The sequence below is a fragment of the Vulpes lagopus genome, chromosome X (genome assembly GCF_018345385.1).
Source record: "Vulpes lagopus strain Blue_001 chromosome X, ASM1834538v1, whole genome shotgun sequence".
Taxonomy (NCBI): Eukaryota; Metazoa; Chordata; class Mammalia; order Carnivora; family Canidae; genus Vulpes; species Vulpes lagopus.
This window is the reverse complement of record NC_054848.1, coordinates 121,277,170-121,304,982: the sequence shown is the minus strand read 5'-3', so window position 1 is coordinate 121,304,982 and position 27,813 is coordinate 121,277,170. Positions and strand designations below refer to the sequence as shown.

The window sequence follows — 27,813 nt, the reverse complement described above, 5'->3', positions numbered from 1 at the left end:
AAGTGTCCTTAAAGCCAGGGCTTTTTATGTCACTTTTATTTTTATTTTTAAAGATTTTATTTATTTGTTCATGAGAGACACAAAGGTGAGGCAGAGACACAGGCAGAGGGAGAAGCAGGCTCCCTGCGGGGAGCCCAATTAGGACTCGATCTCAGGACCCCAAGATCATGCCCTGGGCTGAAGGCAGATGCTCAACCGCTGAGCCACCCAAATGCCCCCCCCTTTTAAAAAGATTTTATTTATTCATGAGACACACATACACACACAGAGGCAGAGACACAGGCAGAGGGAGAAGCAGGCTCCATGCAGGGAGCCCGAGGTGGGACTCGATCCAGGACTCCAGGATCACGCCCAGGGCCGAAGGCAGGCACCAAACCGCTGAGCCACCCAGGGATCCCCTTCCTCCTTTTATATAAGTCAGTTTTAAAGCAGCGGCCAAATGGGGCATCGCATGAGTATTTCTGGAGCCATAAAAGGATAGAAGAGAGCATTTGAAAGTAGGGGCTGAGGCGAGTTCAGCAGCAGTTTCCTGTGGGCTTGCCCTCGGTGCATGGCTCTGCTGGGTGGGCAAGGGACTAAAGGGGGCTGGTCAGGGCACAGTTGGAGGGTAGGGGCCAAGGCATGTTGGGGTTAGCTGATGAGGTATGGGGTGTGGGTTCCTGACACAGGAACAGGTTTGGGGGCGGGAGTGCCTGGACATGCTTCGGGAAGGGGCAGGAGGCTCGCCTGCCTTGCTGGAGGACTCCCAACAGTGTAGTGCTGACGTCAGCTCCTGGAAGCCCAGGTTCTGGGCCTGCTGGTGTCTTGCCAGCCCCCGGGGCCTTCCAACCCCAGGTGCCTTGGACGCGTGGTATCTTAGAGAAGGGCCTTGGTCCTGGGTGGGAGTTAGGGTTGTGGGGCAGGGAGGTGGGGAGGTCTGTTTTCCCCTTCTGAGCAAGAGGATTGCTTGTAGCTTACAGGCAGGAAGTGCCTGCACAGTCTCCCCCACTCTCCCTCCCCCTAAGCTTCGGGTCGGGGTCCCACCTGCCCACATTTGCACTGAGACTGACTTTGACATCCTTGCACGCACGTGTCTACATGGAGTCCTTGCACTAGTGCTTATAGGCTTGCCTCACCTCCCGGGGCACGAGTCTGGAGTTCAATTGCCTCGCCCCTCGCCCCCTGCCCACCATCTGTACCCCAGGGATTCCCTCCCACCCAACTGAAGACCGTTGTCTGGTCTGCTTTGTCAACTGCCACCTGCATCCTGCCTTCCCAGTTTACTGGACCAGATCCGTTGCCCTTTGGCTTCAGGTTGGCAGAGAGGGGTGGAGGGCGACTCCAGCACCCCCGGATGAGGGAGGCCCCCAGATTGGCCCCCAGGCTTGCTACGGCTTTGCGCTGGCTGAAGGGGGGAGGACGAAGGCTGAACCCCCAGCCCCAAGCCTAAGACAGGGCAGGTGCAAGGGCAGGCCAAAGAAGGCAGAAGAGGCTCTTCCGGCAGCAGGAAGTGGTAGGAAGTGGTAACTACCTATGGGGAAATGAGGCTTGTTCCTCCCTATGGGGTTGAGCAGAAGGGGAACCTCAGCCAAGGCCTGGGCTCCCCACCATGAGGGGGCCTGAGGGAACAGTGGCTGAGGTTCTGATCCCTGGTGGTGCCCTTCCTTCCCTTCCCACCCCCGGCGTCCCAGCGGGCTCCCCAGGCTCCTAGCACTTGGCTCGCTGGGTGGGGCTCGGGTGGGGCGGGGTGCGTTGCGATCGGGAGGTCCGGCGCGATGTCCGGGGGGAAGCAGGTGGCCCGGGGCGCCCAGGGCCTGGAGCAGCTGTGGCATCAGTGCCCGCTGGCATCCAGGGCCCGGGCGGCGAGGGAGGCGCGGGAAGCGTGCGGCTCGGGGCGGGGGCGGCCGGAGGGTGCCGGGCGCTGGGCGCGAGGGGGCGGCAAGGTCCGGCCGCCGGGGGACCCCGCCGGAAACCCCTCCCGGCGGTGCCAGGCTGGGGGGCGCCCCGCCCCGGGGCCCGCAGCGGGGGCGGGGCGGGGCGGGGCCGGCGGGGCGGGGGTGCGGGCGGCAGAGCCCCAGGGCCGGCCCGGCGCGCTCGCGGCCGCGTGGGAGCAGCGGGGCTCGACGGCGCGGCCGCCCGGAAGCCATGGCCGCGCACGGGAAGCTGCGCCGGGAGCGAGGGCTGCAGGCGGAGTACGAGGCGCAAGTGAAAGGTGAGAGGGCGCGGGTGCCTGCGGAGACCCGGCGTCGGGGCCCCCCAGGCCCGCCGCGCCGGCCGCTGCTCGCCCTCCCCGCACCCCGAGCCCAGCCGGCCCCTCAGCCGCGGGCTGGGCTGTTTCCCCTTCCTCCCCCGCTCCCTCCCCCCTTCCTTTGGTCGCTCTGCCCTCCTTGCTGCTCCCTGCACCTCACCCAGGGAGGGAAGGGGGCACCCGCTGCCCCCCAGAAAGTGACATTCTAGCCACAGTGAAATGGAGCACCTTGCTTTTGCCGAGGAGGTCCAGGGAGGGGAGCCTGAGCGCCTCGAGCGCCTGGATGGGGGTAGCTTGGCCTGGAAACCGGTTCCTTTGCCCTCTCTTGGGCACTGAGGTGGCTGGGAGCTGAGGGCCGCCGTGTTGGGGTCTCGGGATCTCGGGGTCCCCCGCTTAGAGATTCAGCGGGCCAGCTTCAAAGCCTGCGGGAGCCGACCTCCTTGGGTTCTGATAAACACTGTGCAAATCACATGCAAATGAGCTTTGCAAACCCTTGGGCGACAGCTTCTGCCCCTCTTATCCAGGCCATGCTAACTCTTGCAAACGAAAGAAGGTGGCATCCAAGTGCCCACAGTTGGGGCCCTAAAGTTTCCCCGAGTCTTCAGATGTGTGACCCCATATGTCAGTGTCATTCGCTCCGGTTTACCAGTGAAGGAAGCCAAAGCTCAGCGAGAAGGGCCTTGCGCTCGGTCACCCAGCACAGCCCCTTCGAGGGAGAAGGAAATGACCCTCGAGGTGCCTGCCGACCCACAGATGCGGGTTCTAACGTAATTTCCCAGTACAAGCCATTTACACCAAAGTATGCCTGAGTCCTCCCTGTCTGGGAAAGGTGGCCTGCTGCCCGGAGCCGGCCTCAGGTGGCCTGCGGTGGCTCTGTGCGGGCCGAGCTGCCCCTCCAAGCCTTGCCCTCATCATTTCGCAGGTGAAGACACTGCCCCCCATTCCTGTTTCCCCCAAATGTCAAGAAGCTGGAGGACTTTGGAAACTCTTCAGTCGGCAGATATGGATCAGTTAATTCACACTGAAAAACTGGGGATCCGAGCAAGGCTGTCTTTAAAAAGTTTCTTGCCTGCTCCGGACCGCCAGTGACGTTAGCTCCCGAACCCTTCCTCTCCCCAAAGAAACTTTTTACCATGCTAAAAACAAAAAAACAAAACAAAACAAAACAAAACAAAAAAACCCAAAAAACAACAACAACAACAACAAAAAACCAGGATCACTGTCTTGACACCCTAAATTCTGAAAGGTCAGCACAGTGGCGGTTTGGGTGGCCATCTTCTCTTCTGCTTTATTTGTCAGCAGAAGTGAGACCGTACGCCTTGCTCACAGGAAGTGTTGGTGGGGCCCAAGACCCAGCCGCGCAACTGAAGCAGATGTGGAAGGCTTCCATCCTTCCTTTTGACAGATGTTCTGCGCGCGTCTATTCTCTCCCAGGCCCTGGGAATACAGTCCTAAGCAAAAGACCCAGGCCCTGCCCTCGTCCAGCTCGCAGGTCCGGTGACGGAGACACGTAGCAAACGACCCCTGACGGTTAGGCTCGTGTACGATGACGCCCCTGTAAAGGGAAAGCACAGATGTCAAGAAAGGAGGGAGGAGGGCCAGACCCAGCTGCAGGGGAGGTCCGGGAAGGGTTGATGAGGGGTGCATGGGAGCTGAGATCTGACAGCTTGAGGGTGACATCCCAGGGGCTGGGGGCCGTGCACCAGCTCGCTGCACTCCGGGGATGCTCCGTCACGGGTGTTCTTGACACCAGCCAGTGTGGGAGTCCGGGTTGGAGGGTTGGAGGGCAGGCCTCGCAGAAGGAAGAGCGCCCCCCCCCCCACGAGCTGTTGTTGTCTTCACACCGCTCAGCTGCCATTGGTCTCCGGGGACAGATTGCTTGGGAGGGCGGGGCAAACACCAGAGGAAGGTGAGGTGAGCTGGGACCTCTCAGGTCTTCCTAGGAATGAAATGCGAGGTCCTTTTAGCCCCCAAATGGTACCCTGATTCGGCGACGAATGTCCAGACTGCGAGGGGCATAGAGCCCACTCACCTGGCCGGGGAGCTGAGCGCCGGAGCCTGGCCCCGGAGGGGACAAAGAGGCTCTGGGTCGCTTGGCGCTGCCCTCCCCTGCGCTGCTTTCACCGTTGGTAGGGAAGGGAGCAGCCACCACCGCCACCGGCCACCTCTGGCTCCTCTTCACCCAGCTCCACCCCGCCCTAGAAGGAGCACTCCCGTTCAGTAATCCCCCGGAAGGCGCGAGGGCTGTGGCCCTAGCCCATCCCTGAGCACTGCTGGGGCGGGGGCAGGGGCTGGAGGACTGTGTGTGGGTGCGGCCGAATCGGGGAGAGGGCCGCCGGAGGAAGGATGCCTTCTCCAAACGGAGAGCAGAGGGGGCCATGGGGATGCAGGGCAGGTGCACCCCGGGGAGGCTGCCCCGTGCCCACCGCCTCTGGGAAGTCGCTGGCAGCACAGAAATGCCATTTGTCACCCCCTCCCAGGCCCGCTCCCTGCTCTGAGCCCTCGCTGACTTCTGCCTAGACTGGTTCAGGAGGTGCCAGCCTGGCCGGGCGCTTTCTGTGTGCCACCTGCCCTCTGCCTGGCCTCCCCACAGCAGCCTGAGGGAAGCCCCACCGTGTGGCCCAGCTGCTGGGGCTCCTCTTTCCCTCGGTGACCCGCTGCACGTCCTCCCCTGACCATGGGCCTCTCGCACGACTCCGCTTTCCCCCTGCAGCCACACTGCTTCCAACAGCCTTCTCTGTTCTCTTGGCCGGAACACTCTTCCCAAGTGGCCCCGTGGCCCCTCTGTCACCTGCTCACTTCCTGGCCACCTGTTCTAAGAGAACTCCCCCCCCCCCACCTGCCGCTCTGACCTCACCTTGCTGTTTGCCTCCTCAGCGCCCCTTGCTCCTGGACATTCTAGTGTGTATGTGTCCACTTGTGATCTTTTTTTTTTTTAAAGATTTTATTTATTTATTCATGAGAGACACAGAGAGGGAGGCAGAGACCCAGGCAGAGGGAGAAGCAGGCTCCATGCCGGGAGCCCGATATGGGACTCCATCCTGGGACCCCAGGATCATGCCCTGGGCCAAAGGCAGGCGCTAAACCGCTGAGCCACCCAAGGATCCCCGTCTGTTTTTTTTAAAGATATTTATTTATTGGAGAGAGAGGGAGAGAGAGCATGTGCATGTGTGCCTGAGCGAGAGGAGGGGCAGAGGAAGCCAGAGAGGCAGCCCCCCCTGTCCCCGCCATGAGTGCAGAGCCCAACTCAGGGCTCGGTCCCAGGACCCCGAGAGCATGACCTGAGCTGAACTCAGACACTTAACCAAGGGAGCCACCCAGGCGCCCCCGTCCACTTGTGGTCTGCACCCCCAATCCCATCCCAACTTCATGGGCACAAGCCGCTGGTCGGCCCTCTTTGCCGCTGTGTCTCCTCATCTAGAACATGCCCCGCCAGACTGGGTGTGTCATCAACAGTCTGCAAGATGGGGAAAGCAATCAGTGTGCCTCCCTGGGGACGTGGATGGGGCTAGTAAGCAGGTGACCTGTTTGCCGGAAGTCCAGACAGTGCATTATTCCCCGGGATCCCCCGTGTGCACCTGGGCACCCAGTGGGCGGCAGAAGTGTTTGTAGCAGGTTGCTTAAACCTGCCATTCAGGCGGTTCTTTGCTTTGGTGGGGAAAGCAGTGTTGCCAAATCGAGCCAGCGATAAGGTGTCAAAAGCCAGCAGTGTGGGGGCCCCGGGTGTGGCTGTCTCTGGCGGGGGGTGGGGGTGCCCTGTGGATGGGTGATGCGGAGTGGAAACAGGGGACAGAAAACAGGCCAGCCCTGTCTGTCCCTTCGCTTGCCAGCTCCAACCAGCCTGCTCCGGCCATCGGCCCTCACTGTGGGGCTGCCCTTTCTCCTTGGGGGGCCGGGGGCAGGGTTCCCAGCTACTAAGGCCACGAGTTCGCTGCGGGTTCGGCAGGGTGCCGTGGCAGCCTCGCCCCTGTGCGGCCCTGTGTGTGTTTGCAGGAGAGGCCACCCTGCCTGGGGTCGTGGGCACCCGAAAGGCAGGAAGTGGCAGGGCAAACAGCTCAGGGGCTTTCCAGGAACCAGGGAGTGATGGGAAGCCGAACTGAAAGGCACCTGGCCGGGGACAGGGCGACGCGGGGCTGGGGCCACTCTGGGTTCCCGCCGCCACCGCAGGCCCCAGCCCTCCCTCTGCCCCTGGAACAGCAGCCTTCCCGTCTTCCCCGGCTGGGTCCGGCCCGGCCCGTTAGCCGTAGCCCAGAGCTCCCTTTCCCCGAGGGCTGTGCCCAGCACGCGTCCCCGGCCTCGGGCCTGGTCCTCGGCCGGTCGTGGGCCTGAGCCGCCGTCCCCCGCAGAGATGCGCTGGCAGCTGAGCGAGCAGCTGCGCTGCCTGGAGCTGCAGGGCGAGCTGCGGCGGGAGCTGCTGCAGGAGCTGGCCGAGTTCATGCGGCGGCGCGCCGAGGTGGAGCTGGAGTACTCCCGGGGCTTGGACAAGCTGGCCGAGCGCTTCTCCGGCCGGGGCGGCCGCCTCGGGGGCAGCAGCCGCGAGCACCAGAGCTTCCGGTAGGTGCTCGCGGGGCAGGGTGGCCCGGCAGGCTGCGGGCTCCGCTCCGGCCCTGAGCGCCCCTCTGCCCCAGGAAGGAGCCGTCCCTCCTGTCGCCCTTGCACTGCTGGGCCGTGTTGCTGCAGCAGACGCGGCAGCAGAGCCGGGAGAGCGCGACCCTCAGCGAGGTGCTGGCCGGACCCCTGGCCCAGCGCCTGAGTCACATCGCAGAGGATGTGGGCCGCATAGTCAAGAGGGTAAGGCCGCCTTCGCCCTGGGCGCGGGAGGCGTGCACGGCGTCGGGGTCCAGGGAGGCCCGTGGGTGTCGGGCACAGGGAGCTGGCGGAGCCTCGAGGGCCGATGGGTGGCAGCGGGGGCAGCCGCACTGGGGCTCACGCTCGGCCTCCTCGTCAGAGTAAGGATCTGGAGCAACAGCTGCAGGACGAGCTGCTGGAGGTGGTGTCGGAGCTTCAGACGGTGAGGACAGGGCCCGCCCGCCCCAGCCGAGGGAGGCCATCCCATCCCGGCTCCCCAAACTCCCCAAGGCTGGCGCACGGACCGGATGAGGGGACGAGACTGAGCGCCTGGGAGAGGCCTGGGTGGGGGCACGGCAAGCACAGCCCCTCCCCCTGCTCTGGGCACGCGGTGGGGATGGGCCAGCTGTTGGCTCCGAGCCCCAGATGCGCTGGGGAGGAGGGGGCGGGCTGGCTGCGGCCTTGGCCTTCAGGAGGGCGGCCTGGCCCGGGTGTTCCCTGCAGGCCAAGAAGACGTACCAGGTGTACCACATGGAGAGCGTGAATGCTGAGGCCAAGCTCCGGGAAGCCGAGCGGCAGGAGGAGAAGCGGGCGGGCCGCAGTGCTGCCTCTGCTGTCGCTGCCGCCGCTGCTGCCGCCGCCGCAACCGCCACCGCCACCGAGGCGGGGCCCCTGCGCAAGAGCTCCCTCAAGAAGGGAGGACGGCTGGTGGAAAAGGTGGGCCTGGAGGGCACCTGTCTTCGAAGGTTCTGGTTCCAGCCTTTGTCCCTAGAATCCCCAGCCCTCGCCGGGGCCTGCTGGGAGATGGGGCTTGGAGGCAGAAGGCAGGGCTGGGGAGAGGAGAGCCACAGCCCTCTGGTAAGGCTGGGCCTAGTCAACTCTACTGGCTTTGGAGGGCTCCCCAAGTGGGGTGGGTGATGCGACGGGAGGGGGTGTGTGTGGTGGAACAGTCTCCCCCCCCCCACTCCTACATGCTCGTAGCTCTCCCCCAGCTGGCCAGAGTGAAGAGAACTTCCGTGCTCCCAAGTTAGGAAGCCTTCCCTGCCCCCCACCACCCCTGCCTCACGCAGTGCTGTCAGGTGTCAGAGGGGCAGCAAGGCGCATAGGATGGGTGATTGGGTGATGTGCACGGAGAGGAGGCTGGAGGTTGCCCCCAGAGGTTGGGGAGGTACCAAGCCAGGAGGAGTTGATGCAGAACTGGGGCTGTCGGCCCGGGTTGGGGGGTGTGTGTCCGTGGCAGGGTGCGGCAAAGTGGGGCAAGGGAAGAAGACATTGGGACTTCTGGGCCATGTGGTGGGAGGGGCCTGTGGGACATCGGCTGCAGGTGTCCCCGTGGAGGTGGAGATTCTGTGGAAGGCCGCAGATGAGGGCTGGCCTGCTGGCCGAGTAGGTGACCCTGCTGTACTTGTGTGGCCTTGAGCAGCGTCAGGCCAAGTTCTTGGAGCACAAACTCAAGTGCACAAAGGCGCGGAACGAGTACCTGCTCAGCCTGGCCAGTGTCAATGCTGCTGTCAGCAACTACTACCTGCGTGACGTCTTGGACCTCATGGACGTGAGTACTGGGTGGGCGGGCAGGGGCTTGGGCCCGTACTCCGGGGGCCCACTCGAGCCACGTGCTTGCCTCCTCCCCAGTGCTGCGACACAGGATTCCACTTAGCCCTGGGGCAGGTGCTCCGGAGCTACACGGCTGCTGAGAGCCGGACCCAAGCCTCCCAGATGCAGGGCCTGGGCAGCCTGGAAGAGGCCGTGGAGGCCCTGGATCCTCCAGGGGACAAGGCCAAGGTGTTGGAGGTGCATGCAGTCGCCTTCTGCCCCCCACTGCGTTTTGACTACCACCCCCATGAAGGAGATGAGGTGAGGGTCACTGCCCCGGCCCCTAATGCCCCAGGCATTGGCACAAAGGTCTTTGCAGCTCTCTGGCCTTCATTGTAACCCTCCTTAAGTCCAATGAATGCCACTTTGCAAAGGAGTGGAGACTCCTGAAAGCAGCTTATTTCTCCGACCCTCATTCAATGGCCTGGAGGCGAATGAGGCTCTCTAGAAGTTTCTCCACTGGCATTTGAAACAAGCAACCTGCAGTACTGCCAATGAATGCACCCCTCCCCCACCACCGCAAACACAGTAAAAATACCGCCAGGTGGACGCCAGATAGTAGGTGGGCATCTAGCTGTTCATACATTTTTCATCCAAATGTTCTGCATGTTTAGACATTTCATCATGCCAAGTTGAAGGGAAATAAACCATACAAGCAGTAGAATGTAGCTGGCATCCTTTTACTTGTTTACAATTATTCCTTTACTTTTCCCAGTTTGTCCACATGGGCATTGTGAGTGGACAGGGGTTTCATGGAGCTTTTAACTTTTTAATCTATATTTTGTTTTTTGTTTTTTTAGCTTTTCTTTTTTCTTTTTTTTTAAGATTTTATTTATTTATTCATGAGAGACACAGAGAGAGAGGCAGAGATGCAGGCAGAGGGAGAAGCAGGCTCCATGCAGGGAGCCCGACATGGGCCTCGATCCCGGGTCTCCAGGATCACGCCCTGGGCTGCAGGCGGCCCTAAACTGCTGCGCCACCAGGGCTGCCCTTTTTTTTTTAAAGATTTATTTATTTATTCATGAAAGAGAGAGAGAGAGGCAGAGAGAGAAGCATTAATCTATTATTTTGATCCGAGTCATATTTGAAAGAGTCAAGTGTTACTCAAGGCTCACGATGGCACATGGCAGTTCTCTGATTCACCTTTTCTGTTCTCGATTCCGCTCCTCACAAACGCTACTTCCCAGTCTCCTAGCTGCTGCTTCTGGTGCTTCCCTCCCTGGGTTCAAATTGCACAGCACGTGGCTAGTTGCTTTTCAACTGACTTCCTTCCACCCAGGGCTAACCCTAGAGCAGCCCGGCCCCTGGCTCATCGCCCTGCCCTCCGTCCAGCGCCCCAGGCAATCTGTGACTTCTCTTGTCTGAAAATGCCTGGATTCTAGCCTTCAAATTGATTGATAGTTTAGCTGGATATTGAATTCAGAGTTGAAAATCAGTTTCCCTTTCGACCGTTAAAGGCATCGCTCCAATGCCCTTCTGATTTCTGATCCTTTGTATGCGACCTGCACATTTTCTCCCTAAAGTTTTCAGGAGTCTCTTTCCTGCCTGGTGAAATTTTATGATGATGCTCCTCGGGAGATCCTTTTTCCTTCATGATGCTGGGCAGCCGGTGGGCATTTTCTGGAGTGGTGTGGCCCTAGGTTTGGGAATCATATTATTGCTTTATTTCCTCCTCTTAATTTTCTTTTCTCTCACTTTTAGGGATTCTTATAATTGGATGTTGGACCTCATGGATTGATTCTCTAATTTTCCTCTTTTCCCTTTCCTATTCCCTCACCTCTAGGCCTTTTAGTTCTGCTTTTTTAGAGATTTCTTCAACTATCTCTTTCAACCCTTTGTTGAATATTCTAAAAAATTTACTTTCGTAGTTTTTGTTTCTGAGAGTTCGGTTTTGTTTTCCAGATTCCTATTTAAAATGATGCTTTGGGGGTCCCTGCCTGGGTGGCTCAGTCAGTTAAGCATCTGCTTTGCCTCAGGTCAAGATCCTGAGATCCTGGGAGGGAGCCCCACGTGGGCTCCCTCCTCAGTGAGGAGTCTGCTTCTCCCTCCACCTCCGCTGTCCCCCATGCTCATTCTCTCTCTCTCAAATAAATAAATAAAAATCCTAAAATAACCCTTTGTTCTTGTTTTGTGGACATATCATCTCAAATCATTCTGAAATGTTCATTTTTGTTTTCTGGACATTTTTCTCTGCTCCCTGCATTTTCTAGTTTCTTTGCAGTTAAAAAAGAAAGAAAGAAAAGCTTGCTTTCGCCTTTCTCTTTCATTTTAGAGCTTCCCTCAAATGGCTGGCAATTCTTGGCCATCAGGTCATATTTCAGAGGAGGCGCTGAGTGGTGGATTAGATATCCGATGCGCTTGAGCAGAACTTGTCAACAGGGGACTTCCCCTCGGGGACTTGGACCATTGCTTTGAGGAAGACCCCCATGGTGGGGAGCGTGGGGCATCCTGGTAAAAGGGTGCTAGAAAGGACTAGTAGGACCTGGGCTGAGGCTAGAGGATTTGGGGGAGGGACCCGGCTCCGGCTCTGGCCTAGATACTGTGGGGAAGCAGGGGTAACTCTGATTGGATGTCTTCATAAATCTTGTCTAGAAGGCAGGAGGTGGGGGGTGGGGGATGAGGGAGGCTAAAGCAGCAGTCACTCCTGTTACCTGAACAGGGGGAGGTTTGGTTATTTTTGTGGCTTGGATAAAGTTCTTGTTTTTGTCTTCACCTCTCATGGCCACCGAGTGACCTTGTCTGATGCTGATGCTCTGTGACATTCCTTATGTTCAGTATGATAACACCAAGTCCCGTCTGGACAGCTCCAGATGGCAGCGGCTGCTTGCTTCCATCGCGTCAGTAGGAATTTGTTTCTCCTTCTTTAGCTGTGACTAGTGTCCCCAAGTCCAGAAGCCCTCTGATTTATCCTTTCCAGAGGCTACATCTCTAGTTTTCTGCTAACTGTATGGGTTGAGGGGAGGTTCTTCTAATGTTAGTGTTCCCTAGGACCTGGAGAGGCTTTTTTTTTGTGATTCTGGTAAAGCATATATAAGATTTACCATTTTAACTCTATATGTACAGTTGATTGTGTGTGTGTGTGTGTGTGTGTGTGTGTGTGTGTGTAGGGTTTCTTTGTTGTTTTTTTTTTAGTAATTTCTGTAGCCAATGTGGGGCTGGAACTCAAGACCCCAAGACCAAGAGTCACATGCTTGGATCACTGAGCCAAACAGGTGCCCCCATTTTAGCCATTTTTACCATTTTTAAGTGTGATGTTCGGTGGCACTAAGCACATTCACACTGTTGTGGAACCCTCCGTCTCCAGGACTCTTCCATCTTCCCAGACTGAAACTCTGTCCCCAGGAGACACTCACGGCCCCTCCCTTTCCCGCAGCCCCCCAGCGCCCACCAACCTACTTCCTGTCTCTATGAATCTATATCAAGACTACTCTGGGTCACTCATATGAGTGGAATCATCTGTGATTTGCTGGTTTTGCTCGGCATAGTGTCCTCGGGGTTTATCCAAGTTGTAGCCTGCGAGAGGATCTCCTTCCTATTTTTTTTTTTAAGATTTTATTGAGTCACCATGTACCTCAGTGCTCTGAATGCAATCTGAAATGTCCTTATGTGCTTCTCTATTGCCTGGGCCGCACTCCTGGCACTAGCCTCCCCGAGCACAGGGATCACGTCTGTCTGTCTTTTTTTTTTTTTTTTAAGATTTTATTTATTTATTCATGAGAGAAAGAGAGAGAGGCAGAGAGAAAAGCAGGCTCCCTGTGGGGAGCCCAATATAGGACTCAATCCCAGGACCCCGGGATCACGACCTTAGCCAAAGGCAGATGCTCAACTGCTGAGCCACCCGGGCACCTCGATCTCCTTCTTTTTAAGGCTGAATAACGTTCCGGTGTCTGGACAGAACACATTTTGCTTATCCACTCATCCCTTGATGGGCACTTGGGTTGCTTCCCGCTTTGGGCTGCTGTGAACACGAGTGTGCAAATCTCTCTTTGAGCCCCTGCTTTCACTTCTTTGGAGGATACACCCAGCAGTGGCATTGCCGGCTCGTGTGGCAGGTGTAGGTGCGGTTTTTGGAGGAGCTACAGTATCGTTTCCCGGACAGACTTGAGCTGCTCCCGTCCCCCTGCGTCCCCCTGCGTCGCCGTGACCTGGGCCTTCCCGCACCCCTGTAGGTGGGGCCTGCAGAGAACAGAGGGGGTGTGTTTAGCCTGCCGTGGATAAGCCACGTCTTCACTCTCAATTTTCACCTGATGCCAGGGTTCTCTGGATCCCTAAATGTTCAGAGGAGACGAATTTCTCAATTCTGGGGGCCTTCTCCCCCATCCTCCACTCTGCCCCCCCCCCGCCAAGCCACTCACGTTTTGCCTCGGGAATCTATTTCTGCCTGATGAGAGGGGGCCGTTCTTCTGTCTCAGGCCCCAGTCCTCCTGATTATGTTTTCAAAAATAATCAACAGCGTTGTTGAGGTCTGAATCACCTGCCGTGTAATTCGCCAAGTTGAAGCGCACCATCCGATGTGTTTTGCAGTATTCGCCGAGTTATGCAACCATCACCATGAGCTCGTGGCAAAACACGTCCAACCCCCCGAAAGAAACCCTGGGCCCGTGAAGCAGTCCCCGCGCACCCCCTGCCTCAGCCCCCGGCTCCCGCTTGTCTCCTTTCTGTGTCTCGCTTTGCCTCTCCTGGACCTTCCGTGGCAATGGGATCGTGTGATGTGTGCCTTCTGTGGCCGGCTCCTTTCACTGAGCAGAATGTTTTCTAGGTCCCCCCCGCCCCCCGTGTAGCGCCCATCAGCCGGGGGGGCCACTCGTTTTTGTGGCTGAGTGACATCCCCTCGTATGGACATGCTGCTCTTGCTTTTCCACTCATCATCCACTAGACACTCAGCTCGATTCTGTCCCCGGGCCCTTATGAGTAGCGCTGCCGTGGGTGTTGGGGTGCGAGTGTCAGTGGGTGAGAAGTGCTGGGGTCCCGCGTGGGGCCGCCCCCCGCCATGCGCCCCCGCCTGTGGCCTGGGCTCAGCCTCGGCGCCCTGCATGCTGCCCCGCACAGGTGGCCGAGATCCGGGTGGAGATGGAGCTGCGGGACGAGATTTTGCCCAGAGCCCAGAATATCCAGAGCCGCCTGGACCGGCAGACCATCGAGACGGAGGAGGTATGAGCGCCCTGGCTCGGGACAGGGACACGGACCCGGACCCCTGGAGCCAGGGGGCCGCGGCCTCCATGCCCCCTTCCTCCACGACTAGGCCTTCCTGTCCCTCGCTCCTGCCCCATTTCTTCCGGCCCTGGTGCTGCCCTCTCTCCAGGTGAGCAAGACTCTGAAGGCCACACTGCAGGCCCTGCTGGAGGTGGTGGCATCGGAAGATGGGGACGTGCTCGACTCCCTCCAAGCCAGCCCCTCCACTGAGTCCCTCAAGTCCACCAGCTCGGACCCGGGGGCTCGGCAGGCTGGCCGGAGACGAGGCCAGCAGCAGGAGACCGAGACTTTCTACATCATGGTGGGAAAGGGGGGTGGGGCGGGGGGCAGCCCACAGGGAGGGGCCAGAGCTGGGATTAAAACTTTGGACTCTTCTTGGGGCTTCACAGAAGCTGCAGGAGTACCTGAGCGGACGGAGCATCCTTGCCAAGCTGCAGGCCAAGCATGAGAAACTGCAGGAGGCCATTGAGCGAGGTGGGCCCTGCCTCTGGCCCTCGACCCTCCTGCGTGGGGACCCCATGCGGCCCATGCTCCTCTCTGCCCGGAGAGCTTGGCGGGCATGCTGGCAATACCCCAGCAAGGGTCCCGGCCGCTACCCTGTGAGCCCGGCCCCTTGGCGCTGCTCAGGGCGGTGCTCACCTCCTGGCCTGAAAAGCTCACCAATGTTTTCTACGCCCCAGGTGACAAGGAGGAGCGGGAGGTGTCTTGGTGAGTGCGTCGTGCAGGGCCGGTGTGCTCTTTTTTTTTTTTTTTTAATTTATTCATGAGAGACACACAGAGAGAGAGAGAGAGAGAGGCAGAGACACAGGCAGAGGGAGAAGCACGTGGGACTCGATCCCGGGTCTCCAGGATCACACTCCGGGCTGAAGGTGGCGCTAAACATGCCTGCTCCCCTCAGAGCCAACTTCCGTTCACCACAGGACCCAGTACACACAGAGAAGACTGCAGAAGAGCCGCCACCCCCGCCCCAGCTCCCAGTATAACCAGAAACTCTTCGGGGGAGACATGGAGAAGTTTATCCAGGTACTGGCTTTGCCTCATGCTCCAGCTGAGTGCGGGCGCTCCCCCGCATTTTGGTTTCTGTCCAGCCCGGTGCCTGTGACCCCAGTGTCGCCTCCATTGCCAACAACTGGTCAATCGTCCCTTCCTGGATGGGCCTTTGTCAGGTCTCCTCTGATGGAAGGGAACGTCCTTAGCTAGTAACAGGCATCTAGAGCAAGCCTCAGGCAGGCGCATGTGCGACGTGGAACCCACAAGCCCCGCTTCTGGCTGACGTGGTGTGGGGGGGGGGGGTCCTAGAGGTCAGGGTGCGGGGGGCGAGAAAGGTCCGAGAAGAAATAGCGCTAGCCTTTGTTATGAAGCGACTATGCAGTCCGTCCGTATTCAAAAGAGCCAACGGACTATTTAAATGAACAAATTTGAGATTTGCAGTGTCACTCGATTCGAGGTCAACACGCAGAAGTTGCTTGCAGTAGGCAGACAGCAAACAATGTCAGGCGCTGCCTAAACTGGCGGATGTCACAAACCACACGCCAACCTCGTTGCCGATACCCATGGCTTGTAAGAGAAAGGTACAAGGGAGCGAGTGACAAGGAGGGACAGTGAGTGAACCCCCTTCTGTCCGCAGAGCTCAGGCCAGCCCGTGCCCCTGGTGGTGGAGAGCTGCGTCCGCTTCATCAACCTCAATGGTAAGCCAGACCCGGGCCCTCCTGCTGCCGGCCTGGCCCTTGGCCCTGGCACCGGCCCCGGACCGCCTGGAGAGGGGACCCGGCACCCACCGGCTCTCATCCTCCCTCAGGCCTGCAGCACGAGGGCATCTTCCGGGTGTCGGGCGCCCAGCCCCGGGTCTCAGAAATCCGTGAAGCCTTCGAGAGAGGTAGGGACAGGCAGGATGGGGCAGGGGCGGGGGCATCGCCAGAGCCGGGGTGATCGCCTCCTGCGCCCCGTGCCGCCCTCAGGGGAGGACCCACTGGTGGAGGGTTGTACGGCCCACGACCTGGACTCGGTGGCAGGGGTGCTGAAGCTCTACTTCCGGAGCCTGGATCCCCCGCTCTTCCCACCGGACCTGTTCAAAGAGCTGCTGGCTTCGGCCGGTGAGGCCGGGGCCTGAGGCTGGCCGGGTGGGCGGGGCCGCTTCCCTGTGGCCGTGGCCACACTCACGGGCTTCTCTCCCCACGGGGGGCGGCCCCGGGGCCGCAGAGCTGGAGGCCGTGGCCGAGCGGGTGGAGCACGTTAGCCGCCTCCTGGCCCAGCTGCCCGGACCGGTGCTGGTGGTCCTGCGCTACCTCTTCGCCTTCCTCAACCAGTGAGTGCTTCTTGGGGGCCGAGGGGGGCTGGCGCTGGGGGTGCAGGGGACCCCAGCTGGGGAGTCCCCTGCCTGTGACCCGCGTGTGCCCACAGCCTGGCTCAGTACAGCGATGAGAACATGATGGATCCCTACAACCTGGCCGTGTGCTTTGGGCCGACCCTGCTGCCCGTGCCCGCCGGCCAGGACCCAGTGGCCTTGCAGGGTCGGGTGAACCAGCTGGTACAGACTCTCATCGTGCAGCCCGCGCGGGTTTTCCCACCCCCGACCCTGCTGCCCGGCCCCATCTATGAGAAGTGCATGGCACCGCCTTCCACCGGCTGCTTGGGGTATGCCCGTTGCGTGCCAGGGTGGGGGGTCCAGCAGGGGGAGCCCTCTCGTCTACTCAGATGCCTCGCTCTGACCTCAGGGACGCCCAGCTGGAGGGCCTGGTTGGGGAGAACGAGCCGGAGCTGGAAGCCGGGACCTTGGCCCAGGAGGATGGTGAGGGGGGAGAGGAGGGTTAGGGAGGGTTGTCCCCGCCCTGGGTGCCCACTCCCCCTCCCAGCTCGGACCCCCTTCTCTCCCCAGACCTGGACGGCGGCGTGGAGGCCGTGGCCTGCTTTTCCTACACGGGCCGCACGGCCCAGGAGCTGAGCTTCCAGCGCGGGGATGTGCTGCGGCTGTACGAGCGGGCGTCGGGCGACTGGTGGCGGGGCGAGTGCGCGGGCGCCCGGGGGCTCATTCCCCACAAGTACATCACGCTGCCCGTGGGGTGAGTGAGCTGCTTCTCGTTCACCCGGGCCTCTGGCCCTTCCCCTGCCCGAGTCCTAGCCTCCCTAGGCCTGGGCGCCCCAGACCCCTTCTGGCCAGCACTGGGCCCGCCGGCCCCCAGAGCCTGGCCCCGGAAGGCGCGCTTTCAGCAGGCTGTCCCTCTGACCCTAGTGCAGAGAAGCACTCGGCGGGCCAGGGGCCACAGGTCGCAGCGGAGCCGGTGAGCAGTCCAGAGGTCCTCCTGGCCGTGGAACTTGGCCATCGGTGAGCGAGGGGGAGACTCATTTTGGTGGCCCCACTTGCCCACCTCGGCCTGAGCACTGCTGCTGGGGAGTGAAGCCCGTCCCAGGGAGCAGGTGCTGGGCCAGGTCACAAGGGGTGGGCTCTGACTTTGGCCACGTGCAGAGGGGCCCAGGTGGGGGAGAGCCGTCCAGGTGAGGGACCCGCTGGGCCGGCCTCGCTCTTCCCTCTACCTTGGCCGTGCCCTGGCCCGGGAGGGGCCCCTGTGGGCTCACTGTCTGTACCCTGCAGGCCAGAGCCATGCACTCCGCCTGAGGCCCCCCTGGGCATACCCGGGGGGCCCTTTGGGCCCAGACGACACTGCTTGGTCCCCACCTCCCCGGAGCGATACGTGGAGGTAGACAAGGTGAGAGCCGGGACTGGCTGTGTGGCAGGTGATGGGGGCGGGGTGACACCTCTCCCGGAGAGTCTGCGTCACTTTAGAAACCAGACTTTTTCCTCCTGATGCTCGGGTCTGCCCTTCCTGGCTCCACACCTGCTGGCTGAGCCCAGCCCAGGGAGAGGCAGGCCAGTAAGGGGGTGAGGCCAGAGGGGAAGGATGAGCCCAGAAGCGGGGTTGAGGGGCACACGGGGGCTCGTGCGGTTGGGCTTCACGTTCTGGACTGGGGAGTGGCAAGTGGGACTCGCAGGCAGGCATGGCATCTAGAGCCAGGGCGGGTGACAGGCAGTCACCCAGCAGGCGCTTGGTGCCCGAGGAGGATGAAAGGGACCGGGGGAAGAGATGCCGGAGTGGGTGGCTGCCTGGGAAGCCCGGCAGGGTGCTGGTTCTCAGTGCGGGAGACCGTGGGTGTTGAACATGGCCCCGGCCAGGGAGCACCCTGGGGAGACCCGGCTCCCTACTCTGGGGAGCGCGCCCACCTGTGGGCTCCCAGTGAGCACTGCTGGGCTAAGACAGAAGCCGTGGGGACATGCACCAGGGAGAGAGCCCAAGAGCACGCGGTGTGCCGGTGGAGGCCCAGTGGCCGGGCCGGGAGTCGGGGACCAGGGGGCGAGCTAGGTCACATGGCTGCTAATGCCAGAGAAGCCGGAGTCAGGCGTAGGGGAGGGGTGGGCAGCCAGAACATGGAATGGGGGGCGCGGGCAGCAGGCAGGGCCAGGTGGGGTGCGGGTGGACGCCGACCCGTGAGGCTCCAGCACAGTGGTGCTCCCAGGGGTCGGGAGGTGGCTGTGACCTCAGCCAGGGAGAGAGTAGGTAGGAGGAGAGAGGGGACCTGGGACTCAGCCAGAGGGGCCCCCACGTCAGGGCTGGGCTGAGAATTGCCATCCCCAGAGGTGGCTGTGACCCCCCCCCTCGCCATAAGCGGCAGGAGGGAAACCAGGCAGGGAGGAGGGGCGGCGGCTTCGGGACCGGTGGGGAGGAGGGGTGTGGTGACAGGAAGGTGGCCAAGGACCTCGGTTGTGGAATGAGAACGAGTTCCAGCGGACGCTTGGGCAGCAGAGGGAGGAAGGCCCCACGTGTGGCTCGGGTGGCGACAGCCTGACCGGAGGGTGGGAGAGGGAGCTCTGCAGATGCTGTCCCTCATCTTCTGTCCTCTAGGCCGTGGCACAGACCATGGACTCCGTGTTTAAGGAGCTCCTGGGAAAGACCTCCGCCCGCCAGGGCGCGGGGCCCACGTCCACCGGATCCCCCGGCCCCGGGCCCTGCAGCCTGAAGCCTCCGGCCTCCGGCCGCCTGGGCAGGAGCAAAGGCTTCTCCCGCAGCTCCGGGGCCCCGGCGTCCCCCTCGGCGTCCCATCCCCAGGGCCTGGACTCTCCCCTTAAGCACTGAGGCACTGCCGGCCGCTCTGCAGCCCCCCACCCCGACGTGGCCACCTGTGGCGTCTCCCTGGCCCTGTGTGGCCGGCGCCGGGCTCCTGCTCTTGCCCCTTCGCAGAGGAGGAGACGGCTGCCCCGACGTGCCCCTGCCTGCCCCGACCCTGGCTTTGCTGTGAGGGCTTGGCGGTGGCTGCCGGGCACTGGGTGCCAGCCCGGTGGCGGCCGGCAGGTGCTGGCTGCCATTTATAAAGGCCTGCGTGTTGACCCCCGTGCAAGCCAGTCCTCTGTCTCGGGGGGCAGGCGGGGGCACGGCCAGATGCGGGGCGCTCGGCAAAGGCGGCAGGGGTCTCGGTACACGGCCGTCCGAGTGGGGGCCGTGCGGCCTGCTGAGCCGCACGCAGGGCCTGGTGTCCGGTGGGGGTCCGAGGATGCCGTTGCACGCTGCCGACAAGCGCCCTTACCCTCATCCAAGGAGACCCGCTGGGTGGAAAAAGAGCTGGATCTTTTATTAGGGACAGAGTGAGAGGGGAGGGCAGAGGGGGAGCAGAGAGGCCCCCTACCCCTTTTCTTCTTCCCGGGCTCCGGGGAGCCTCCATGTCAGGGGCAGGCACCCGCTGCATGGAGGCCTTGTGCACCCCCCGGACGTGGCCCCCGGCTGCCGCCCTAGCCCCCCCACGCCCGGCCCCAAGGAGCTGACCTCTGGCTCCTAGTCCTGGAGCCCCCTCCCAGAGGGTCTCCTCCCCCCCAGGGGTCCGAGGGCCAGCCCCAGGTAGGCAGCCGGGCCTCGCAGAGCCTCTGGAAGGAAGGCGCCCCTTGGCTCCTCAGGAGGAAGTGTCCTTGGCCAGGAAGGAGCTGGCCGTGGCGCAGGACTCCTCTTGGGGCCCCGGGCTGGGTGGGGCCCGACTCCGGGCCCAGCAGAACAGGCTGCGCAGCTCGGAGGAGACGCTGCTGCTGAAGAAGGCGTAGATCCAGGGGTTGGTGCAGCTGTTGAGGCTGGCCAGCAACATAAGCAGCACGAAGGGGGCCCCTGTGGGCAGGGAGAGTCCGGGCTGGGGCTGAGGGTGTCCGTGCAGAGGTGCAGTGACCCCGTCTGCTCACTGGGGTGTATGTCTGCGGGGTGAAGGCGCGTGCACGGCCCAGCCCGAAGGTCCCCCACCGCCCTAGCTGCAGCCACACCCACCTTCCAGGGGCGCCTGCGGGTCCCACGCTGCCCACAGCTGCACGAGGAAGAAGGGCGCCCAGCACAACACGTAGACGATCACAATGACCAGCGTCATCCTCACCGTCTTGGCCATGGCTGCGGACACCCGGGCCCCCTCGCTGGGGCTGCCGGTCCGGTGCCCTCCACGGCACCCCCCAGCCCTCTCTGCTGGCCCCGGCACCAGGCTGGCGTGAATCTCCCGGAAGATGAGCACCTGGCAGGCCGCGATGCCCAGGGCAGGTGCCACAAAGACCATTAGGGCGATCCAGGTGACATAGGCTCGGAGGCCCCAGGGCTCAGCGAAGTGGGCCCAGCAGTCAAGGACCCCACTGCCATTTCCCACGTCACGCTGGGCAAAGATGAAGAGCTGGGGCAGGCTGAGAATGAGCGAGAAGGCCCAGGCCACCAGCACCGGCCGGTTCCAGCGAGCTCCACCTCCGTGGCGGTATGCCAGCATGGGGCGGCAGATGGCGCGGTGGCGGTCCAGCGTCATGGCCAGGATCATGTAGGAGGAGGCATACATGCCCACCATCTGCAGGTACTTGACTGCCCGGCACAGGGCATCAGGCCCACGGAAGCGGTCCGTGGCATCCCACGCCAGCTGGGGCAGTACTTGGAACAGAGCCACAGCCAGGTCGGCCAGGCACAAGTGGCCAATGAAGACGTGCATGGGTGCCCAGCGACCCCGCCGGACCCGGCGCGCCAGGGCCCCCAGCACCAGGCCGTTGCTCAGGGCCACAGCCACGAAGACCGTGGAGAGCAGGGCTAGCTCGGCCTGGACAAGCAGCGGGTCCCGGGTGTCCAGCAGCTCCCTGCTGCCGTTGCCAGCTGGAGTAGGTGGAAAGAGGGTCCGGGGCACAGCTGGGCGGGTGGAGGAAGAGGCCCCGTTAGGGTATGTGCTCTGCGGGGGGCCCTGGGCCCACGGGCAGAGCCAGTGGCTGAGCCGCGTCAACCTGGGCCCCCCCACTTCCCTGCCGCCTCCCAGGCCCCGGCTCGAAGTGGAGCGCTCACCACTCCTGGCCCGTGGGGGGGGCAGCCCCCCCATGAGCACGCAGGGCCGTGCCCGCGCCTCCCCACGCTGGCAGCCCCGACAGGGAGGGTGAAGGAGTCTCCAAAAGGGGGGCTTCTCTGCTTCTGCAAGCCCGCTCGGCCTACCTGGCTCGTCCCCGAGGAGGGATTGGTGGGGGGACGGGTTCGGCCCGGGGGCTGGAACCTTACCCGAGGTGGTGGATGCCATGAGCATGGTGGGGCCGGGGCAGGTGTCTCGAGCGCCTGGGGGACACAGGGTATCGGGCTCAGCCTCCCAACCGAGGGGCCTAGTCTCTCGACAGGCGCCCCTAGAGACTAGGTGCCAGGGTGGCGGGGTGCCTGTGTGTGTGGGTCCCAGCGGTGGGGAGGCACGCTCGGTCAGATGGAGGTCGGTGAGGTCATGGATCCCGGGCCCCGCTGTGCTCCCCAGTACCGAGCAGGTTAAGATAGAAAGGAGCCGTCGCACACACGCGTGAGCGTGTCCTAGGACCCACGTCGCAGCCCGCAGATCCGGAGCACACGTCCAGACTGCCTCCCCCCACGCACTCTCGCACAGCCCTGGAGAGGCGGCCGGTGGAGGGCTGGGCTGGGCAGGAGAGGCCACTGTCCCCGGGGCCCCCCAAAGCCCCTTACCTGGCTCGGCTCTCTGGGCTCCGGGCAGCTGGGCAGTGGCGGCTGCGAAGGTGGCCCAGGAGCTCAGATCTGCTCCCCATCCCCTGCCCCGCCCCAGCCCAGCCTCTGGGAGTGACCTGCCCAGGAGGGGACTTCCTCTCCCTCCCTGCCCCCACGTGCCTCTCCTGGCCTCCTGCCTGGGGCACCGGGAAGTAGGCTCCTGGCCTCCTGCGCTGCCCTTCCTGTCCGGGCCCTCCCGGGTCTGTCCCCAGGACGCCTTGCCCCCCACTCCCGGGTGCCTGAGCCCTCCCAGGCTGGTCCCCGGCTAGGCCTGGCTGTGACCAGCAGGCAGCCAACACCCCCAGCCGCTGCCTGTCCCCCCACTCCGTCCCCGCGGGGTCCACCTTACTGGGAGGTCAGGTCCGGCGGGGTTCTGGGAGATCGCTCAGCTCAGCAGCTCTGCTGTATAAGTGGGGAAACTAAGGCCACAGATGGCTGAGGCTGACGAAGGCCACGCAGCTTCTTGGTGGCACGGCGTGACTCCTTTCCCAGCCAGGTTCCTTGTGTCCCTGCTGGGCCCCGGGGAGGAAGGGGTGAGAGCTCGTGGAATCCCCACTATGTGAGTGCTGGTGCCCGCCCCTCCTCAATTAGGGCCACCGGAGATGAGGGACAGGAAGGGAGGGGGTGGGGCGGGTTCAAGCCAGGGCTTAATGCACCCCTGTGACAGCCAGCTTCCTCCCCAGGATCCTGTGGGAGCCAGGGACACCCCCACCCTCTTCCTCCCCCCCCACCTGCAGCTACCTGCCCTAGGAGGAGGGGAGGCTGCAGGCCTCTGTCTCCCTCCCGCACCGCCGGACGGCCACAGGGGCGCACGCACTCGGCACCCACACAGGCACGGATGGCTCACGTCCGGGCACGCGTGTGGAGGGGCTTCCCTCCGGGGGCTCCAGGGCGGGGCCTGCAGCCCACCCTCTCCCTGCCGTCCCGGGTGCCCTCTTCCCGCCAACCCTGCTCTCACCGCAGAGCCTGGCCTCGCTCCGCCAAGGCTGGTGCAGCCCAGCCCCGCGCCGTGGCCCGCTCGCCTCGAGTGCCAGGCCCTGGGCCCACTTGGCCCTGTTTTCCTGTTTGTCCGTCTTCTCTAATGACCTGCAAGGCTGGAGGCCAAGACAGCTTCGCGCTGACTAGGCCCAAGTATGGCCAAGACTTGGGCCTCGCCTTCCTGGCCAGAGAGCCTTGGGGGGGCAGCTGGGGGGGGCGGCGTCTCGCATACTCAGCACGCACCCACCCCTGCAGGGGGCACACGTACCGCATCCACACGTGCTGCACATTCACTACAATCACACACACACACACGCTACCCCCCTGCACAGTGCACACGCATATTCCAGTGGTTTCCGCTGCACCATTCGGACGCAGGTTGCAGAATGCTGACACCCGGCATCGGAACCCTCAGTCACACCTCCTGAGACCTAGAGAATCGTCACTCTCCCCTGTAACCACACTGCCATTATTAACCTAGCAGCGTAGAAACAACTTTCTTTCTTTTTGTTTTTTTAAAGATTTTATTTATTCATGAGAGACCCAGAGAGAGAGGCAGAGACCCAGGCAGAGGGAGAAGCGGGCTCCCTGTGGGGGACCCGGTGGGGGACTCGATCCCAGGACCCCGGGGTCACGCCCTGAACTGAAGGCAGATGCTCAACCGCTGAGCCCCCGGGCATCCTTAGGAACCACTTTCTGCCACTGTCCGGGTGGACAGGAATGGTCGGAAAGGGAGCTCCTGGGAAGACTCTAAAACCGATTATTCAAGGTAAAGTTTTTTTTTTTTTTTTTATGATAGTCACAGAGAGAGAGAGAGAGAGAGAGAGAGAGAGGCAGAGACACAGGCAGAGGGAGAAGCAGGCTCCATGCACCGGAAGCCCGACGTGGGATTCGATCCCGGATCTCCAGGATCGCGCCCTGGGCCAAAGGCAGGCGCCAAACCGCTGCGCCACCCAGGGATCCCTCAAGGGAAAGTTTTGAGCCGCTGGTAAAAAGTCACAGCACACCCAGCAGCCTTTGTCACGCCGCCCTCCCCCCATGCTAGATGGGACCTCCCTCGTCTGCCCGGGAAACTGAGGCACCCGCGTGCCACACGTGCTCGCCTTGCCCCTCTACAGCTGCGTGACCCTGGACAGCCTAGGCCCAGCTCCACTGGGGTCTCTGAAATGGGGAGCCCCCCGCTGAAGGCTGCCGGGGACAGGACGGGCAAAGGCCTGGAGACGAGCCCACGGAAGAGCCCACTTTCACGGCGCCGGGGGCCCGGCCGGAAGCCAGAGACCGAGCCCCCACATGGCGTCCCCGCCCGGGTCCCAGCGGAGAGCTGGCATCTGTCGCCGGCCCTGCTCCCCACACTCCTTGTTTCCTGTTGCTGAGCCCGGGGCAACCTCTGCGCGAAGCCCCTGCCCTCCTCGGTGCTGTGTCCCAGAGGCAAGGGGAGGCGGCGGCGCCCAAGGCCACCACATGCTCCAGGGACACTGGGCACGTGGAGCGGCTGCTGGCGACTCCCAGAGGAACCAAGAAGCCACCAAGGCAAGAGAGAGGCTGGGGCCTTCGCCCAGAGCCTCCGGGCCTGGGGGGCCCACGGTGCAGGCGCAGGTGCGCGTGGGCGCTGGGCCAGGCCTGCTGAGTCATACCGCCTGCGGCGAGGAGCTGATCAGAGGTGACATGCCTGTCGCAGGCCCCCCCCCCGCCACCCCCAGGGGACTAAAATGGGGCTGGGCAGCAGTTCATGGGAAAGAAGGCTGACGGGCGCACTCACCGGCAGGGCCACGGGGGGCTCGTGAACAGGGCACGGCCGGGGGCCGCTCCTCCCCGAGACACGCAGGTGGCCGGGGACCCCGGAGACGGCAGAGAGGGATCCCCGACCAGAGTTTCGGGGGGTGGCCGGAGGCACCCGCACTCCCTGCAGGGAGCACCGGAGGCTGGTTGGGAAAGGCCGGAGCAAGGGCCGGGGCGCAGGTCGGAGCACACCCCCCGAGACGAGCCTGCGCGGCAAAGGACACGAGACCTGGGGGGGCACCGAGCATCCCAGGCGCCAGCACCAGGGCAGGGCATCAGAGGCCACCCTGTCTTCCCCTAGCAGTGGCTCTCTGTCCCCACAACCCCTGGCTCAGGGCCCCCGGGGGCTCGGGCGGTGACGCGTCTGCCTTCAGCTCAGGTCATGGTCCCGGGTCCTGGGATCCAGCCCGTTCTCCCTCTCGCCCCTGCTACCGTCCTCTCTCTACCTCAAATTAATAAATAAAATCTTTAAAAAAAAAAAAAAAAAGACCCTTTGCTCAGCGAACAGCAAGTGCCGCAGGCCCCGGAAGGAGCCAGTCCCTGCCCCTGCGCAGGGCCCTGTGTGGGTCTGGGCCGAGCGGGCTGCGCGGGGAGGCATCGCCCAGCGGAGAAATGGTGACGCCGCTAGCGGGTGGATGCCACGGCGAGGAGACATTTGTCGGGCTCCTGAACAAACGCTCGAGGGACATTTCAGGGAAGAGAGAGGAAGAGGAGGCAGCCAGACGCATGGAGAAGAGGTGATAGAGCCAGGAGAGGATCTGCCCAGGAGGCCGGGGGCAGAGGTGGGCACCCGACGGGAGGGGCGCGAGCAGAGCCGCTGGGGGGTATCGGGCGAGGGGGGGGCCCGGCTGCGCGTCCCTCCCAGTGGGGTCCTCGCTGCAGACGGCCGGTGCTGCATGGCAGCCAGACTGAAGTGATGAGCAAGGAGCGGAATGAGGAGAGCCTGATGGCAACCAAACACCCAGGAGGGGCTCCAGTGGGGTGACAGGGCACTGGGGCACAGGGTGGGACCCAAAGGGGCAAAAATACATTGAATAAAAACGTGTGTGTGATATAAAAAAATACACAAAAAATGTGTGTGTGTGCGCGCGCAGGGACGTGCATGTGCCAACGCTGACAGCAAGACGGGGTGTCCACTCACCTGAGGTCCAAATTCGAGTAAATAATACTTTTGAAAATTAGGCAAAGCCTGCTTGCAAGCTTTGGGAGGGAGGAGACTGGTCCTTGGATTAGGACCCCGAAGCTTGGGAGCGGGGGGTCCCCAGCAGCCACTGGGAGCATCCTCTCTCCTGGGCTGAGGACCCAGGGGCAGAGGCTGGGGAGCTGTTGACGGCTGTGCCCCCAGATGACCGGGAGGTCCTCATCTGGCGGGAAGGCAGCCTGACAGAGGCGCCTCCTTTTTGGTCAGGGTTGTCCCGGCCTGTGGTCGAAAGGGCCACTGCCACGCGCCCGCCTTCCTCCTGCCAGCCTTCCATGCACGGCTGCGGCTGGGGCCACTTCAGCGTTGCTCAGCACTTCCACTATTCTTTTTTCCCCTTTTTTAAAAAAGATTTTTATTTATTCATTCATGGGAGACACAGACACAGAGAGAGGGACAGAGACCCAGGTGGAGGGAGAAGCAGGCCCCACGCAGGGAGCCCGACGCGGGACTCGATCCTGGGACTCCAGGGTCAGGCCGTGGACCGAAGGCGGCGCCAAACCGCTGGGCCACCCGGGCTGCCCGCTTCCACTCTTCTTACGGCCACCACCTAGGCAATGATTTCTCTCCTTGTCCCGCCTGACTTCTTAAAATCAGACTTTTTGAAGTATGATTCGTAGCCAGGAAAATGCACAAATTGTTTCATGAGATCTGGCCCGCGTCTACGGAGGCGTGCCCACCAGCATAATCATGATGCGGAACATTTGCCTCTCTCCAGAAAGTTGCCTCGTGGCTCTTTGCCATCTCCTTTCCCCACCTGGAGCCTGGCAACCACCATCCATCACTATACATTGGCCTTTTCTCGAATTTTCTATAAATAGAGTCATAGACTATGTAGTATTTTGTGCCTGACGTCTTTTACTTAGCAGAATGCCTTTGAGTTCACATCTGCTGGTGTGTGTATTAGGATTTTGTTCCTCTCGTGTGCTAAGTAGGGTTCTGTTGTGGGGATGGGCCACAGATAATTGATTCCCTTACTAGTTGCTGAACACACGGGTTGTTTCTAGTTTGAGGCCGTTATGAATAAGGCTACTCTGAATGTTGAGTACAGGCCTTCGTGTGTGCGTGTTGTACGTCCTCAGCACTGAGGCTGCTAGCTCTGTTGCTTTGCAGCTGTGCCACCACTTGCCTCTTTATTTTTTAATTTTTAAAAGATTTTTATTAATTTATTAATGAGAGACCCAGAGAGAGAGAGAGGCAGAGACACAGGCAGAGGGAGGAGCAGGCTCCATGCAGGGAGCCCGACGTGGGACTCGATCCTGGGTCTCTAGGATCACGCCCTGGGCCGAAGGCAGGCGCTAAACCACTGAGCCACCCAGGGATCCCCCTTCTTCTTCTTTTTTTTTTAAGCACATACATTTATGTAAGTTTTACAAGACACAGGAACCCTTGTAAATAAAGGAAGACTTGAAGAAATGGTGAAACCACGTGCTTCTTTATTTTTTTCTTTAAAGATTTTATTTATTTATTTATTTGTTTGTTTGTTTGTTTGTTTATTTACTTATTTGAGGTGGGAGGAGGGAGTGCATGAGCAGCGGGAGGGGCGGGTACAGGGACAAGCACACTCTGTACTGAGCTGGGTCTCATGACCCTGGTATCACGACCCGAGCCAAAATCAAGAGTGAGCCGCTCAATTGACTAAGCCCCCCAGGAACCCCTGCCAATGGTACTTTTAATGTCATAATTTCTGGGCACCTGGGGGGCTCAGTGGTTGAGCACCTGCCTTTGGCTCAGGTCATGATCTCAGGGTTCTGGGATCCAGTCCCACATCGGGCTCCCCGCAGGGAGCCTGTTTCTCCCTCTGCCTGTGTCTCTGCCTCTGTCTCTGTGTCTCTCATGAATAAATAAAATCTTCAAAAAAAATAAATGTCATAATTTGTGATTGGTTGTTGCTAGTACATAGAAATACCACTGATTTTTGCATATTGACTGTTTATCCCGTGACTTTGCTAAACCTACTCAACAGTTCTGTTGGTTTCTGTAGATTTCTTAGGATTTTTTTTTACAGGGATAACAATGTCATCTTGAATAAAAACACATTT

General features: G+C 61.5%; 2 protein-coding genes across 10 annotated transcripts; one reads left to right on the top strand and one right to left on the bottom strand.

Annotated features, from left to right (window-relative positions):
• The first annotated feature begins 1,994 nt into the window (after positions 1-1,994).
• On the top strand, positions 1,995-19,355 carry ARHGAP4 (Rho GTPase activating protein 4). 2 transcript variants are annotated; one of them, XM_041741742.1, is made up of 22 exons: positions 1,997-2,191; positions 6,574-6,781; positions 6,856-7,018; positions 7,176-7,238; positions 7,520-7,732; positions 8,439-8,567; positions 8,648-8,869; positions 13,658-13,759; positions 13,911-14,102; positions 14,191-14,275; positions 14,482-14,509; positions 14,722-14,824; positions 15,429-15,489; positions 15,600-15,677; positions 15,760-15,894; positions 16,001-16,106; positions 16,202-16,435; positions 16,516-16,589; positions 16,677-16,860; positions 17,031-17,123; positions 17,391-17,505; positions 18,697-19,355. In XM_041741742.1, exons 1-22 carry the CDS (start codon positions 2,125-2,127, stop codon positions 18,925-18,927), a joined length of 2,886 nt encoding a protein of 961 aa, XP_041597676.1. In that variant the 5' UTR covers positions 1,997-2,124; the 3' UTR covers positions 18,928-19,355. The 2 variants fall into 2 exon arrangements, with proteins under 2 accessions (XP_041597674.1, XP_041597676.1); XM_041741740.1 differs by having other exon boundaries at positions 1,995-2,191; positions 15,429-15,894.
• Positions 19,356-19,399: 44 nt separating this feature from the next.
• AVPR2 (arginine vasopressin receptor 2) lies at positions 19,400-22,948 on the bottom strand. Of its 8 annotated transcripts, none has more exons than XM_041741745.1 (5): positions 22,775-22,948; positions 22,166-22,325; positions 21,271-21,387; positions 20,095-20,976; positions 19,400-19,941 (listed from the first exon to the last, which is right to left on the bottom strand). In XM_041741745.1, the coding sequence occupies exons 3-5, from the start codon at positions 21,356-21,358 to the stop codon at positions 19,736-19,738; spliced, it is 1,176 nt and encodes a 391-aa protein (XP_041597679.1). In that variant the 5' UTR covers positions 21,359-21,387; positions 22,166-22,325; positions 22,775-22,948; the 3' UTR covers positions 19,400-19,735. The 8 variants fall into 8 exon arrangements, with proteins under 8 accessions (XP_041597679.1, XP_041597681.1, XP_041597680.1 ...); XM_041741747.1 differs by lacking the exon at positions 22,775-22,948 and adding an exon at positions 22,558-22,749 and having other exon boundaries at positions 22,166-22,328; XM_041741746.1 differs by lacking the exon at positions 22,775-22,948 and adding an exon at positions 22,558-22,749.
• Between the last annotated feature and the right edge of the window lie 4,865 nt (positions 22,949-27,813).